The sequence below is a fragment of the Mauremys mutica genome, chromosome 7 (genome assembly GCF_020497125.1).
Source record: "Mauremys mutica isolate MM-2020 ecotype Southern chromosome 7, ASM2049712v1, whole genome shotgun sequence".
In the NCBI taxonomy this organism is placed as follows: Eukaryota; Metazoa; Chordata; order Testudines; family Geoemydidae; genus Mauremys; species Mauremys mutica.
Genome location: NC_059078.1, coordinates 127,183,898 through 127,201,393, shown reverse-complemented (window position 1 = coordinate 127,201,393; position 17,496 = coordinate 127,183,898). Strand labels below are relative to the sequence as shown.

The 17,496-nt window shown below is 42.6% G+C and overlaps 1 protein-coding gene across 1 annotated transcript in view; it reads left to right on the top strand.

Moving 5' to 3' along the window:
• Positions 1 to 13,110, top strand: part of OGA (O-GlcNAcase) — a 39,114-nt gene extending 26,004 nt beyond the window's left edge. Inside the window, exons 13-16 of the mRNA XM_045024136.1 lie at positions 1,092 to 1,177; positions 2,970 to 3,162; positions 9,797 to 9,956; positions 10,751 to 13,110. Coding sequence (XP_044880071.1) covers positions 1,092 to 1,177; positions 2,970 to 3,162; positions 9,797 to 9,956; positions 10,751 to 10,887 — 576 coding nt within the window. The 3' untranslated portion in view covers positions 10,888 to 13,110. The remainder of the gene's footprint in view (positions 1 to 1,091; positions 1,178 to 2,969; positions 3,163 to 9,796; positions 9,957 to 10,750) is intronic.
• The last annotated feature ends 4,386 nt before the right edge of the window (positions 13,111 to 17,496 follow it).

The window sequence follows — 17,496 nt, the reverse complement described above, 5'->3', positions numbered from 1 at the left end:
TCATTCTCAAATAAGTCTTATGCTGTAAATATACACTGCTTTAGTGTCTTTCCAATAAAGATGTTGCCCTGTGCCCCTGAACAGCTCTATAATCTAGGGCCTCGTCTAAACACAATTACACTGCCTTAACTAAAGGCGTGATTTAATTGGTATAGTTAAACCAGAGCAAACCATTGTGTGAACATGTATCTGTTTAAAAGTGTTTACATTGGTTTCATTTACATTTGTGTATTGACTGATGCAAGCTAAACTGAGAAGCTAGGTTCTAATTGAAAAAAGAAGGAACACACAGGGCTTTGCACAAGTTTAATTTAATCTTTAAGGGTGGAATTTAATCATTTAAGTGACTTAGGGGGAACGAGTCCCATTGAAAGTCAACGGGGCCTGTGCTCCTAAGTCCCTTAGCCAGATTTGAAAATTCCAACCTAAAATTATACCTTTAGTAAAACTGATAACTTTTTGCGTAGGCCATACCTAAGACATGCTGTCACAAAGAATACAAGTTTTGGAGAGGAAGAATCTGATTATTAAGAAAGGTGAAGACGCATCATTTAGTCAACTTGTATTCAAAGAAAAACCTTGTATACTCCATTTAAAATGTCGTCTGATCTATAAATAGGTTAGGTTTTCAAATGGAAAAATTCTGCTTCTGCTGCTGAAAGGCATCTGTCAGGACATATCCAGCCCTGCAGAAGTACCTTATTTGGGTTGAATATGAAACATCCCTGTAGCTATTTAACATTACAGCTTGTTAAATATACCCAGAGAGCACTTAGTAATTAATGAGCCTGTTTAATGCTCTTCATGGTTGTGACAGATGTTGACTGACCCTCCGCATTACTTTCCTGCTAGAAGCATTGTGGGTGTGAGGTTTGAGGCAGAGTTTTAACTAGTTGCAAGAAAGATCTTTGAAGAGTCTTTAACAGAAAATATACTTTACCTGGATCCATACAACCAAACTACATATCAAAACTTGTTCCACAGTGGAGATGACGTTAATGAGCTCTCTAAGGCAGATTTGCTAATCAGTGTGTTTATTTTAAATGGGTGTTTTGGAACTAGAAAAATAATCATTCTGTGTCTGTTTTTAGGCATCGGTGTATAAGATTTGCAGAGAGATGTATGATGATGGAGCTGATCAACCTTTCCATAGTCAGCCAGACTTAATTGGAGACAAGTATGTAGGCCATCATTACTTTTAAAATTTGCATGTACATCTGCAGCCATCGTAATTTTGGTGTGTTGATACGTGTGTAGCATCAACAGTGTGCTGGGTGCTTTATGGATCTCTGCACTGAAGAGTTTTCTGTGTAAATAAAGCATAGATAATTGAAGAAATGGTGAATCAAACACAAAATAGCAGAGTGGTAGCAGAAGGGTTTTTTGTTCACTTGTTTTCTTTCTATTCAACAGCTTTAGTTTTCAGAGAAGGGGGGGGGCTGAGTTAGGGTTTTGGGGCCTCCTGGAAGAAGCTTGCGTTCAGAAGTGATTTTGTAGGAGGAGAAGGCAGAGGTGTCATGGATCAGGGCCTAGAAGGTTGTGGTAGGGCATAACATTGAATGGAAAGGAGAACAGAAGGGATAAAAGGAAAAGTGTAAAAAGATGGGATAAGAGACAAAACGACACTCCGGAGTGGACTCCCACCCCTTTTCTACTTCAGCCTCTGAAAGGTATAATTGAAGGGCAGTCAGATTTCCAGGACAGTAGTTGTTACTCCATTTATGCTCAAATACCTGTTTTATTGAAGGTTTTACTTTCAGCTCTTGTCTCTGTACATTTCCCCAGTGTAGACATTCTCACCAGTGGTTCAGCTGACCTGGTGGTAGCACCAGTGAGAATTCAAGTATAAACAAGGTTCCTGCAAACTGACCCTTTTGTCAGTTTTTGATTAGATCTACTTTCAGCTGCTTTAAAGTGGTGGGAAACCCTTCTAGCTGTTGCTGCTGGACCTTCTACACTAGGGCTTCCACCGGTTCAGATCTAGTGATAGCACTGGTGGAAGTTTTCTTTAATGTAAATGTGGTTTTAGTTATCCCCTGGCCTTTTTGCTTCAGCTTCCTTTCAGAGTCGTCTTTTATATTGTGTTTAAATACCCGAGTTTGTCTAGGAAAACATTCTACTAGCCATCATCTATCTTTTGAAGGTACATAAATGTATTTTATAAAAATGTGAGGCATCACAGATGAAGACAAGATGCACTCTGCACACCACAGCCTAAATAGTAGATGAAGAAATGACAAGTGAGATGAAAGCAGAAGGGAAGACTAAGCTTTTATTTAACTTCTTGAGCATGAGCTCTTTGAGTTCTCTTTCCATCTTGTTAATGTTTTGATGTATTGAAGTGCTCTAATGGGGCAGCTCTATCATGTGGGGGACAGGAAGAGATGAGTATAAATGGGATAAAAAAGAAGGTAGAAGAATGGTGGAGAGCAGCATGGACATGTCTGCAGGGACTATTGGAGGGGATTGACAGAGATGGTTTAGTTGCAGTAATCAGAAGAGAGGAGAATTACTTTGTAGACTATAGGACTGCTGGCAGGGCGTGTCACTAGAAGGTTCTATTGTTCCCTCAGCTCCATGGCTATGGGCAGGGTGGGCTCACTGGGGCCCTGGCAGGAGGAAGCCTGTCCATTGCAATGGAATGGCAGCTGGGTCTTAGTCCCCTTTCTCCTTGCTGCAGAGCCACAGCCTCACCGATCTCATGGCCTGAATACTTCATATTTGATTCTCCACATCTTCACAGCTGCACTCGCAATTTGTGCAGTTGTGTGCACAGTGGTAGTGATTACATGCAGTATGGAAAATTTGGTCCTAAGTGACTGAGCAGATCAGTGCCTTCATCTTCCACTCTTGTATAATGACTCTCGTTCCTTGTGACTATTAACCTACAGTGACAATACCTAGTGTGAAGTGACTTGTTGCTTTGTTTGTGTGGTGAACTCAGCCAGATACTTCTTTCCTCTCTGCAGGTTAGTGGGAGGCCTCCTTTCCCTCAGTCTGGATTACTGCTTTGTCCTTGAAGATGAGGATGGCATATGTGGCTATGCTTTGGGCACTGTTGATGTAACGCCCTTCATTAAAAAATGCAAAATTTCTTGGATCCCTTTTATGCAGGAAAAGTACAGTAAGCCAAATGGTGATAAAGAACTGTCTGAAGCAGAGGTTAGTAATCCCATGAGACTGGAATTGTGCTAAACGTTACAATCCTGTTTTTTAAAGCAGGTATTTGTTATCCACTTGCCTTATGAGCTTTCTCATAATTAGAATAGCACGCTTCGATCTGTGTAAGCATTTATACCATGGTATCTGGGCATTTTACAAGTAAACCAAAATTTTGTCTTCACAACAAAATCATATATGAATGTGAGTTGCAATTGATTGTGTAGCCATTATGTCGGCACTATGTGCATGTACAATAATTAACATAATTAGAATGGTATCTTTTGGTGCTTATGGTATGCTAGGAGCTTTCCAAGCAGAAAAGGTACAGTTCCAGCTCAGGAGACATCGCAATTCAAAGAAAAATTAAGACGTCACTAATCAAACTAAAAAGGGATTTCTTTTCTCACCTCCTTCCCTCCCCCGCCAAAAACAGCCTGCCACATGAGTGCCTCTGAACACCCTTGCTTTTTCAGGCCCAGGAAGTGAAACAAAGTTCTAGAGAGAAGGGTCCTCCGCTGAGACTGCCCTGCCTCCAGCTCTGACATTCAAATCTAAGAGTTGTTAATGCATATCAGTTGTGACAGCATCCTTGAATTGCTCTTGGAAAGGAACAGAAAATCAGCACATGCTTCAGAGATAATACTTGTGTGGTACAGTTATGCAGATGGTCAGAATGCAGCTATGCAGATGGACGTAGCAAGGTCCCTACTGGAGAGATCTGGTATCTTTACCAGATGCAGATAAGACACTGATCATCAGCTACATTTGGAAATCAAGGGTCAGCCTGGGAATCCAAAAGCAACGTAAATGAAGTGCAGACAAAACCCTTCAATAGAGGCAGGCAACACCGTGCCATCTAGTAGCCTTCCTGTAGCCTCTACCAGCATTACCTTAATCTTGTTTGGTTTGTGTGTGCTAACTGTAACTTCCTATTGTGGTTAGAAGTACTAGAAAAGCATCAAGGAAGCACCTTTATTCCTGACTGAAAAACAAAAAGCTGGCTATCATCCACATAATCATAGCACCGTTGTTCAAATCATCTCACTATGTCCCCAAGCTGCTATAGACGCATGTTAAATAGTTGAGGTGTCAATGGAACCCTAATGAAAGCCCTCCACACAGATATGCAGTTACTAGTGTCACCACCTGTCATTTGTCTGTGGAAAATTGAACCACTTGAACGATTCTTGTCTACTCTCAGGTCCTCTGAGTCATCAGAACCTTATGGTTGGTATCAAAGGTTACCGAATGGTCTAAAGGAAGAGTCTTCTGCCAAGATCAGTGCAGTCTCTGGCATACCCTGGCTGAACCAACAAACAGTCCAGAACTCAAGCTCCCTCAGTAAAGCTGGCTGGAAATGGGAAGGGAACATGCATGTCCTCTTCTGATGCAGATTTTCGATACAAAAATGCCATCTGCAAACCCGATCCAATTGACCTTGCCTGCCAAATAGAGAATACTGTTTGCTGTGAGGAGTTTCATTTCTAAACAGCTATATGCTTTATAGAATGGGTTTGATTAGCAGCTGTTTTGATTATTTCCTCTCCTATTCTTGAGGGTAGGCTTTGTCTGGGAGGTTGGTGCTCCAGTTTATGCACTAGTTCTACAGAGTGGAGACTTCATTTCTTGACTGTTCTGGAGTCTCTAATCTCTGCTGTTGTGATGTATTAAGTTTCAACCTTGAGCATTTGATCCATTTAAAACTAGATGGAGTAAAGCACTACTAGAAAATACACTGCAGTAGAGGACAGGTTTTGCATTTCCAGAAGATTAAGACCAAATTTGGTGTCTTGCTCTCTCTACCAGTGGACCAACTCCAGATAGAAAATTCTTCAGTTGGTGAGACCACCCCAGTCACAGTTGCATGGTGTGCTGCACTTAGTCTTCCTATAACAGCTGACAGGACAGTGAAACACCTCCAAGAGCCATACAGAGACAACTGTCTTTTGAGGATCAGGAAAGGAAGTGCTGTTTCACAGGACAGAATGGGTTGGTTTCCCTTTACAGATTCCCACCTTTTTAGTGATATCTTGGATTCCATTTTGGCCGACATCAGTAGAGTTTTTCTTCCATTCATAGCTTCTCAGACCGTTTGATCCAAAGTGCTCAGTCTTCTTGAAGACCTTTTCAGTTATGCACTTCCCAAGTCCAATACCTCCTTAAGACCAAACTTTATGCAGGTAACGGATCCTCTTGTAAACAGGAGACACACACAGATCCACTCAGTTTTACTGCCCTTTGCCTATTTTGGGATTTCCCTTCCAGATTGCAGTCTGAGAGGTAGAATCTCTTCTTTTCCCAGGACCATTGATCACTGAGCACAGTGGATAGATGGTCCTCTCTGAACATGAGCTGCTACACAGTTTCCTTGTTCCTCTCACTCATCAAACTGTTGTTCTCATTTCTCCCTTCTAAACAGTTTTAATTTAAAAAAAGAGGGCACGCCCTATCTTTGCCCACTTAATTTAACTGCCCCATGTTTTTAATATATATCCCTTGACCATCTGGTTCAGGAGCGTACTTGAGTTAGCCGTGGTAAAGAAAAGACCAAGTTGAAAAAGGTTCATTCTAAGCCTGAAGTGGTTCAACCAGTTTGTGAAGTAGCAACAATTCTGAATGGAGACCTTGCATACCATTTTGGTAGCTTGGTAGGAGTCATAGGGACTCTTTATCTATAGACTTGAGGAACACGTATTTAGACTTCCCCTCTATTTCGATCCATCAGTGACTCTTGTATATCACCCAGCACAATCCCTACTGCTGTTACTACTCCCAGGCTTTTGTTGCTGACATACTCCAAGCCATGACTATAGTCACGATGCTTCTCTTTCTGTTGTTCCTTATTTGGAAAGCTAGCTCACTTGAGCTAGTGTCAAGGAAAGATCTTAGAATACAATACCAGGGAGAGGGGAAGCTGACTACATTTCAGATATCAGGCCCTGTGCTCTTGTTTCAGCTTCTGCCCTGTGTCTCCTTTGAGGATGCTCCTCTCCCTCCTGGACTTCATAGCGTCCTGCTATGACCTGATTTCATGGGCACAGGACTGCTAGGAACTGCAACAGCTGGTGATTGCTGCTCTGAGGATCAGCAAAGATGACTTGGGCTGGTCTCCATTATCTGTGGGTCAGATCCTCTCTGAGATGATTGCATGTCCACTGGACCCTTCTGAAGGAAGTTCCCAAACAGACTGCAGATTACAGTGGATGTAAACCTTGAGGAATAGGACATACTGCCCACGGCATAATACCATGCTGCTGAGTGTCTCAGAGATAAAGGAACCTTCATATAAATGTACTAGTACTACATGCTGGGTGACTGACTCTGCCATTAAGATCAGCGCCATTAAGATCAGCCACATTCTGATCAGGATGGACAATATGGCATTGGTGACTTATCTCAGTCCCCACTGAGGCAGCAGGAGCAAGATCCTAGCAATGGAATCAAATCTTACTTAGGCGGGCAGGAACTTTCTGGGCCTTTGTTTCTGGAAATCCAACATTGGAGTGAATTGACTGGCATGCAGCAGGTGCCTCCAGGGAAGTGCTCGCTAAAGACTCCTCTTTTAGATGACTGTGGATGCAAAGGAACCCAGGTACTGCAGCAGGTAATCAGACAGAAGCTTTCACTCAGGACATATTTTCACTAGATGCTTACACCTTCCCTCAGCTTCTACCGATCAGTAAAGCATTGAACGCAATAGTTCTCCTGATCCATGTTATACCACGCTGGCCGAGAAAACTTGGTTAGCAGATTTCTTGGCCCTGTCCAGAAGACCAACATCCCTGTCTCTGTAGCTGCTTGTTTGAAGGCCTGTGACGCACCCCAGCCCAGGTGCTCTGAAGCTCTTGGTGTGTGACAGGACACTACGGAATGAGGTGGAGGAATTGAATAGGGCAGCCTTTGCCATGATGTGCTCCAGGAAAGAAAACTATTTTGCTTAAAATATGAGATTGGTGTAGAAAGCAGGGAACTTCAGCCAGGAATGCCAAAATGCCTTCTCTCCGTTTCTGCAAGAAATATTTAAGGATGTCTCAACTTCCTGGAGGTCCTAGCTTTCCCCATCAGCACATTAAGGGATCCAGTGAGAAAAATGATTTTCCAAGGGGGTTTCCTAGTGTTCCTCCAAGACAGCAGTTCTCCATCAATAGCCTAGCTTTCTCTTTTGATGGTGATGTCAGAATTTCACTTCCAGATATCTTCCTTCGCAGCTGAAAACTAGGAATGATCTGGGCTGACTTAGGGGCTTTAGGATTTCCCTGCTCTGATCCCAATCCTTTGGGAAGTTATTTGCCTTGTTCATACTCTGAGCGTTGCAGGAAGGGACATGGGGCCTATAAAAGGGTGGTTTTGGTGAATGGGTCAGCACTTATATCTAAGAGGCTTATGTGTCGGCTGAAGTGCAAGACTTGCTGCACTAAGCCTGTAGCTGCATCCTGGGCAGAGTGGCACCAGGCTTGAGTGAGTGAACCTTTCAAGAATGCCACATGATACTGCACATCCAGAATGTAAGAATTATCAGCCAGTGTTGCCACTGGGTGGAGAGTGCTCTACTCTTAGTGATTCCTCAAGGAGTGTTCCTTCCCAAGAGGGTGTGCTCTCTCTGTTTCACATTTCCTGTCCATCAGTAGCCTTCCTGTTGTGTCTTCCTCCTCTACTTGCAAGGACTGCTAGACAGAAGCCCTGAAGCTGTGCCTTGAGACCAAAACAGAGTCAAATTTTGCTCCTTACCTGTTAATTTGTCTTGTTTAGTCAAAAAGGAACAGTCTTCCCAAAGAGAAACTGTTCGGTTGGGTTGAGACTCAAGATCTTTCCAGAACTGGAGAGTTAGGTAGTGGACAAATTTTGGTCCTTTAACCACTTATGGAATCTTTCTCCTGGGAGTGCAGGTCACTAGTAACTAAAGGGGCAGAGAATTTTCATTCTGATTGGCCAGTCTGTGTCAAAGAATGAATACCCCACAGTCTGCCTTTGCAATTAGAGCACAGACAGCAAATCAACAGGGAAGGAAGAGTTAAACATTGTGTTCCATCTGTCAGATATGTTCACATCTAAGAACTCTGCTATGGTGTCAGAACAGGTGGCTCCAGAAAGTACATGCATCCACTCGTCCAGCTCTTGAACCTGCCAGCTGATGTGGTCTAGTTTCCAGTTCATAAAGAATTGATATTACATTTGTTACTACTGGGAAGTGGAAACAGAGGGCCTGTCCTGCCAGGACATGTTAATAGTAAGCGGTAAAAATTGGCAAGTGGAAAAATTTAATTCCCCAAATACATCCACAGCAAGTGAAGCAAAACAGACACACATTTTTTTGAATTTTCAGGTGGGTTACGCTTGCCATATTAAGGTGAATGAGAAAACTTTGGTGCTGATGACAGCTTAGAACACAGAAATGTTGTAAATGCAAAATTAGATCAGTATACAACAAAGTAAATTTCTAATATAAGTTACAATCCTTACCAAATGCAGAGCTGATGCATGCAAGAGATTATCACTGTGCTGCCTCATTTTGTAACTGACTTGCTGCAAAAAATCAATAGAAATCTTCTTTGGGGAACAGTCCTGCACTGAACAGGCAGAGAATGGGCTCTACACTTTCTGATTTTGATTGATGTCTGTGCCCAGGCTGGATAGAAACTCCCTCATCAGTAGACAGAATTAGAAGCCTGTCCTGCTTGCATACGTCTGATGGCATGTGGATGTACTGGGGAAGAATTGTAATTTTAGAATAGTAGCAAGCAGCTTGATAACTTACCTTCAGTGGATTTGGCTGCAAACTGTTGGGCAGGACAGCTCATTTTGATTACCCATTGATTACTGCAGTCGTTGCTCTAAATGCTGGTTACATTTTTTCCCCTTGCAAGTGGATATTGTTCCCCCGTATGAGAAAACAAATTCTGGTTGGTCCCTGTTTTGTAAAGTAGATTAGATATTATGGTAACGCTTAATCTGAGGTGCATTGCTACTATGCCACCACTGCCACACGTTAGTGTGATATAAATAAAGGTTCTGAGTGCACCTAAAAGCGAGGGACTTCAAATGATCTCTACCAGTAGATCTCTCCCCTGCTGTCACTGTACCAGCACCCAGTCCCTAAATTTCACTGATGCAGAGTTCCTCTTCCAAAGCGTGGTCGTCTTCTAAAATTCTTGTCCAACTCCCTGGTAGGACTGATGGAATCTCCTCCTTTATGGAGTATATCAGCTGAGCAGTGTAACTTTCTATGATGTTTGTTTACTCAGTTATTTTTCTTTCCAACATTAATACAGCCTCAGGCACTTGTCTGACCATTTTATCCCACTGTCAGAATTAAAATCTTTGCTACCTTGGTTGCATTTCTAACTGACCGGGAATAAGACTCCTGAAAAGAGAACTTGGTTTTATTTTAAACAGCTGATTTATTTTCCTGTGTCAAGAGGTAAAAGGCTAACTAGCACTAATTACAGGAGCCAGTGAATGATAATTTCATGCAATTCCTTAAAAGGCTTGTTTTGCTGTAGGTAGGTATATCTGAAGTGCCTGGTCTCTGCTGATTTGTGTGTGATGCTCTTAGAGGCATACAACCCTGAACAAAAGAACCCACATCAGCAAAACTGATTATGCTGAAAAGACTGTTCCATTCTGTTCTCTTTAGAAAATAATGTTGAGTTTCCATGAAGAGCAGGAAGTATTGCCAGAGACTTTCCTTGCCAACTTCCCGTCGCTGATAAAGATAGACATCCACAAAAAAGTGACTGACCCGAGTGTGGCCAAAAGCATGATGGCCTGCCTGCTGTCCTCTCTGAAAGCTAATGGTGAGTTTTTGCACTTGGAATTGTTGGGGGCTGTGATTTAAGAATGACCACAGCACTTCAGCCCCCTGGTGCTAGGCAGACTGGGAGTTCTAGGGTTGGGGGTGCTAATGCATTTTGCATTCACAGGTCAGTGTGGGAGATTGGATTTCTGCTAAGTTGGCATGTGGAGTTGTTTATAAATCGCTTTCACATTCTAGCTCTAATGCTACTGTCTATCTTCTGTAAAAGATACTATTATTGTAGCCAACATTTTGCAAATTAGGAAATGGGAAGAACTGAGGGAGCAGTTTGTGTCCACAGCAGCCACACAAATATTTATATTTCCTGGGCTGAAATCCGTGAAGCCATTTCCGAAGTGTGATAGTATGCTGAGATCTTCCTTCTTGAATGCTGGAGGCACTTGGCCTTTTACCTCACTGCATACCTGAGGCTTGCAGTTATCTTGAACTATTCACATGCCCTTTTGTGGTGCTGTTCTCTCTGCCAGTGCCTGAGCTTCAGGATGTTTTCATGTGAAGTAGGCCTGTAGAGGCGATTTGACTACAATCTGATAGGATGCAGTCTACAAGCCAGCAACAGAAATGTACAATCTCTTTGTGGAGAGGTATCCGCTATGTTACCATAAATCTAGCCTCCGTTTCTGGCAATAGGTATACCAGGTATGGCACTAGTTCAGTGATTTGATCGGTTTTAAATGTTACAATAGATGGAAAAGAATCTAACGATGTTTGCAGAGTTTGGGTTTTTTGTTACAATAACTCTCTTCCTCCCCCGCCCCTTTTTTTTTTCTTCAGGCTCCCGTGGGGCTTTTTGTGAAGTGAGACCAGATGATAAAAGAATCTTGGAATTTTACAGCAAGCTGGGTTGTTTTGAAATAGCTAAAATGGAGGGATTTCCAAAGGATGTTGTTATCCTTGGAAGGAGCCTGTGAAGTCCTTGACCGTGAACTGTTCTAATACTGTAGTCCCTTAACAGCTGGGCGGGTGGTGGTGAGGATCTTCATATGGTCTAACTGCACAAACACAGCAGTCAGCCAACCTTGTTAGAAGGGGCTATGTGAAAATCCACCCATCACACATTTCAAACGTTAACTTGCTGGATGAAGAGATTGCTGCTGAAAACCCAGTTCCGAAAAAGAGAGACCTTGTTTTCGTCCTTTCCTGGTCTTGCGTGAAGTGCCAAGGAATCTTGCATGGGCTGTATCCTCTGGGAGGAGCCCCCCCTTCCTGCCCAGTGATGTGGTTGGTAGCAGTTCTTTGCATCCATATATGCAGTTAGCAGAATGGTGTTCTTTATCTGGAGTAACTGTTAAGATCTGATTTTTCTTTTTCCCTGTATCATACAGCAGGATGTGAGGAGGAAGGGGTGTAATTGGGGTACTTCATGTTACAGAGATGGGAAGGATTACTTGCGTCAGTCAGCAATTTAAAGGCAGGTATTGACGGTTCTGTTTTTGGCTATCTTTATGCTTGTTTATAAGGCAGTGACCAGTTGTCACTGCTAATGACCATTGGTTCAGGCTTTGTGCTTTGTAGGGACAAATGTGCAGTTGTCTGTGGCAAAAGTCACTAATGACAGACTTGTAAATGTCAGTGTATATAAACTAGCTGTATGCGTAATAACTTCTTTGTGTTTACTGGTTTTGTAATTTTTTTTCTTCTGAAAAGTGAAATGGTATTGGTCCAAGATGGCACTTTTGAATAACGTTAAAACCACAATGGAGAATGAATCTGTCCTCTGCGCTGGCTTTTTCTACTGTGCCTCATACCCAGGGCTAGAAACTGACCATGTTGGGTAAGAGGTGCTGATCCAGAAGGATCATTCCTTCAGAGGACAGACAGTTCTGTTGCAAGGCTGCCACTGCCTGGTGCTATCATCATTCTCCTGGGACTGAAACAGCAATTCAGTGGGAGGCCTGCTGAACCTGTTAATTTTGGTGGTAGTCTCAAAGAGGAGGTGGATGGAGGAAGTGAGAGGGAACTGGTCCATGGTCAGGATTTGTCCTCAGATCAGTCTCCTGTTTCAAAGACTGTTCATACTGGTTTGACTAAATCAGGGTCTTCAAATCCTGCATGTTTGTATCAAAGAATTTTTGTAGAAGAAACACCACAATAAGCACATTTTTACAAATTATTTAAATGGTTACCTAATTAATGTAACTGCAGATATTCTGAGAGTTTAATGTTTTTACCCAGATCTGATGTATTTGACTAATGTAATGGAGTCAGCATGGTTAGGGGATCTGGTAGTGAGGTAGTCACACCATTTGTGGGGGTTATTGATTTTTCTGTAGAAGCCCTGTGTTCCAGAGATGTAATTGGCCAATAATATACACTTTACATTACATTACCCTACTAATTTCACCTGCTACCATCAACTGTGTTTAACTTCCTTCTTTTTAAATGTCCCTCTTGGTTTTGGTGGTGAACAAAAGACATTCAGGTCCTTATTTAAGCTCCCATCTGTGTAGCTCTGAAGAAGTTTTACGAGCTATAACAAATGGCATTAGACTGCAGTAATGTCTGCAACCTGTAAGGAGAAGCTAACGTTTGGCCTTCCAGTGCAGTCACATAGGATATTTTCTTTTTCAGAATGTGAATAATTTTTTAATTCAGTCGTGAAGTATTTAATTTTAAACAAGTTCATTTCATTTAGAGAGAGAGGTATGGGGTCATGCTATGGGATCTCCTGTAAATCAGAGCTGAATGTCACTAGTTTTAATACAGCTTTGAGTAAGTAGCTGATCCCTTGGCGTACCAAGTGGAAGAGGTGTGGGTTTTTTTGTTTTTTTTTTAAATGAGTACCAGAATCAACTTTCTACTTGATCTGGATTCATAGCATTACAGGATAGGATGCTTGTGGCCTTATATCTTGGCTTTTAAGGAGTTGCCACAATCTCTTCCTATGAATTTTTTATTGTTACAGAAGTTAGTTGTACAAATGGATGGAATGTCCAGGCCAATACCATCACTCTAGGATTGTAAAGTGATGAATTGACACATCTTTCATGGTTATGAATTTTCATTCAGGTTGGAATGCCACTTTCATTAATCTGTTTTTTAGATCAACAGTATCTGTAGCAGAAAAATGAGCTGTAAAACTGTATTTGAAGACCATGCGAGAAATAGAATAAAAATAGAGAAGTGAATGTAAATAAGCAGTGTGTTCAGTTTGTAAAGCTGTTGAGGTGGGTGCAAGGGGAATACACCTCTTCCATCTTGCTAGGTGTTTTGGGCACCCTAATGGTAAACTGTCATCTGCTGCTTTCCACATGATTGTCCTTTCTGGGGGGGAGGTGGACGCTGGCTGTTACAATAAGCAGTTAACCAGACTAACATTCTTCATGGGAGGGTGATGTTGGATGCTATTGACCCTTCAGAGCACTTTGAAATCAACAAGTGAGATCCTTTTAATCCAAATGTAAATAGCACTAGTTATGCATTTCTACATCTATAGGCTCTGGGAGAACCATACACAGGCTCACACAAGTAGTTCAGTAAAATTATGTCCTCTTGAGTGTCTGGGAAAAACCAATCAGCATCCATTACAACAATGTTTAATAAATGACCAATCCCTTTTTATAAGCTATTTACCAGCACCCAGACAGCTAAGTATTCTACCTATTTTACCAATAAGGAAACAAGTTGCAAAGTGACTTGCCCAAGGTCAGACAGCAAGCCAGTGGCACAAACTAGTTTTTCTAATCCAGGAATCGTTTGCTTGCAGTCCTGAGCCCAGACGTCACTGCCTTGAGGATGCACGAGCCTACAGAGAACTTTGAAAGTATTGTTGCCTTGCACTGACTAGGAAGTGCAGTAGTCGCTACTCCCTAGACAACTTTAGTACACAGTAGTGGAAACCAAGGACAAATAAGCCACGGCCCTTCTGGCATACTAAGTTAAACAGTTCTCATTCAAATGCTCTTCCCCTTCAGCAGTAGCAAAGTGAGAGGAAGTGTCAGTTAATCCCATCTGTTTAGTTATGAAGGGGGATCCCATACCTTTGATTGGGGGTATAGAACATTTCATTCTCCTCTGCTCAGTGACCCAGGGCACTTGAATGGCTTGAGAGCTCCCCTGAACATTTTTTCCCTTAGACTTGCTTCTCTTAAGATTTGCCTTCTTGAAGTCCATTGTCTTCATTCTGCTGTTTTCCTTCCTACCATTCCTTAGGATTGTGAACTCTGCCATTTCATGATCACTTTCTCCCAAGCTGCCTTCTATCTTCACATTCTCAACCAGTTCCTCCCTGTTTGCCAGAATCAGATGTAGAACAGCCTCTCCTCTAGGCACTCTCTCCACCTTCTGTAATAAAAAGTTACCTGCAATGCATTCCAGGAACGTGGATAATCTGTGCCTTGCTGTATTATTTTCCCAACAAATGCCTGGGCAATTGAAGTCCCCCATCACCATCAAATCCTGTGCTTTGGATGATTGATAGTTTTTTTTAGAAAGGCTCATACACTACTTCTTCCTGGTTAGGTGGTCTGTGGTAGACCTACTGTGACATCACCCTTGTTTTTTTACCCTTTTATCCTTACACAGAGGCTTTGAACAGCTCTGTCTCCACTTCTATCTTGACCTCAATGCCAGTGTATTCAATTTTTATTACAAGGCAACACCACCTCCCTTTTTTCCCTGCATGTTGTTCCTGAACAAGCTGTACTCTTCTGTTCCAATATTCCAGTCAGGTAAATTATCCTACGTCTCTGAATCACAATTATGACCTAATACTAGCGAATAATCACAATTTCTAGATCTTCCTGTTTATTCACTATACTTCTTGCATTCGTGTATGGTCATCAAAGCTGTTCATTAGATTTCCCCTCTATATTCCTCCTCCTTTCTCCCTCTGTGCTGGGCCAACCCATCACCCCAGTCTCCATGTTGTGGAATTTTACCTGTGGCTTTTGTCTCCTGCCCGTGTTGAAACTAGTTTAAAGCCTGCCTCACTAGATTATCCAGTCTGTATCCAAAAATACTCTTCCCCTTCCTTGATAGGAGAACCCTGTCTCTGCTCAGCGATCCTTCTCGGAACAGCATGCTTGAACAAGCCCATGGAACCAATATTACAATGAGGCTACGAGGAAGGGGCAAATTGGACAGACTATGACCTTAAATGTATAAGGGCTTGAGAATCTATCGAGCTGCCCTGCAGTGGCTCGAGCATGGGTACCAGCCTCAGGACCGACTGTTAGGAAACAGAGCACAAACCCCCAGTTGGTTGGTGTCTATACTTAGATCTCACCAACCAGTTATCAAGTGAGAATCGCCTTAATATGGAGTCTCAGCCAGTCCCCGTAGGTATTCTGGCACCGACCCAGGTGCGCTGCCTTTACACCAAAGATCACAATATTCGGGTTACTCCCAGTCCCAAAGGACTAGTCACTTTCCCCAGCTTAATTGCTCTTCAGATCTCACAGGAAAGACCACACTGGTAGGCAGTCCTGTAATAAACTAGCTAAAGACTTCCTTCCTTTTCCTATTTAATGAGCTATCTATAAGGTAAAGTAGGCAAACAGATATACACACAAATGAGTTCCAGTCTTAAGATTAAAAGAATAATAGAACCCTTGTATAATCAAGCTCTGTATGTCGGTTAGGGCCAACCAGTGGTTATCTTTGCTGACATTCAGTAATCCTTCCCCTGAGGTTCAGGCAGCCGGAAAGATGCAGCTTCCTTGAATTAGAAGTTTTTATCCCTTCCCCCTTTTTGCTTCCAATTGCCAACTCAGCAGTGGGGAAGAGTTCACTGCATGTCTCCTCTTCCTGGGGGTTGAGGGAGGAGCAATCAACAAAGTCTTTTGTCCTCTTTGATGTTCCACAATAGCTGGTGTTGATGGGCCTTCCTTGGGAGCAAGACACTCTGTTAAAGAGCAGCACTTTACACGAATACCTCTCTCCTATCTGGTGCTTTATACAGTCGCATATCAGAGGGGTAGGCATGCTAGCCTGGATCTGTAAAAGCACATGCATCCGACAAAGTGGGTATTCACCCACGAAAGCTCATGCTCCAATATGTATGTTAGTCTATAAAGTGCCACAGGACTCTTGTACAGTCACACAGGCTTATGCTATAGATGCTTAAATATTACTTTACCATATGGGATACAGCTGGTATAAGTGAGGTTGATGCAGGCAGCAACTCCACACCTTCAATAAAGTCTAAACACTAGCACATTGTTATAACTCTAATCTCTCTTTTACCCATAGTGTAACAGGTGAACGAGACTGATTCCAGCTATGTGTTTATCAGTGTTCAAGTGAGGCATGGGGACCTTGGCATAAGCAGGAACCTGGTTTGCTGGCATCACAGAGCAGCGCACAATGTTGGTATAAACTATGTGGGTTGAGGCTCTGCCTAGTTCCCTCAGTCCCAGTGGCTAGTCATGTAGCTTTATCATGGTTTCATCCATATTGGGAAGAGAGGGCTTCAGAGCTGAATGATGTGCTGGAGTTTAGTTTGATGCGGATAGGTGGTGTGACTGCTCCTGGACTGTTAAGCTTTCATGTCTGGATGCCACGTCTCCAGAAAGATATATGGGGAGAAATAAAGCGTGCCCAGAATCTAGGGGGCTGGAGAGACTGTAGGAGAGAGATTGAATTTAATGGGTAGAATATTCCATGTAGCCTGTGCAAACTAGGCCTAAATTCTGCCGCCCCAGGTGGCGTGTCCTGCTATAGCACATGTGAAGCAGAATCCAGAGGTGATCCTGGCAGTTACAGGCCCGTAAGCCTAACTTCAGTACCAGCCAAATTGGTTGAAACTCTAGTAAAGAACAGAATTATCAAACAGCTGAACATGATTTGTTGGGAAGACGTCAACGTGGCTTTTGTAAGAGGAAATCATGCCGATCTATCTGAATTCTTTGAGGGGGGTTAACAAATGGGGGCAAGGGTAAGGGTGATCCAGTCTCTATAGTGTACTTGGACTTTCAGAAACTTTTAGCAAGGCTCTTAAGCAAAGTAAGCTGCCATGGGATAAGAGGGATGGTCCTCTCACGGATCAGTGACTGGTTAAAAGACAGGAAACACAGGGTAGGAACATAGGGTCAGTTTTCGCAGGGGGGAGAGGTCAATGGTGGTGTCCCCCAAGGATCTGTACTGGGATAAGTGTTCAACATATTCATCAATGATATGGAAAAAAGGGTCAAACAGTGAAGTGGCAAAACTTGCAAAGTTACTCAAGGTCATTAAGTCCCAGGCAGACTGTGAAGAGCTACAAAGGGATCTCACAGACCTAGGTGACTGGGCAACAAACCGGTGGATGAAAGTCAGTGTTGATAAGTACAAAGTAATGCACATTGGAAAACATCATCCCGCCTATACATATATGAGATCTGAATTAGCTGTTATCACTCAAAGAGAGCTTGGAGTCATCAGGGTTAGTTCTCTGCTCAATGTGCAGCAGCAGTCAAAAAAGCGAACACAATGTTAGGAACCATTAGAAAGGCATAGACAAAGTATAATGCTACTATAGAAATCCATGGTATGCTCACATCTTGAATACTCTGTGCAATTCTGGCCTCCCCTTTCACAAA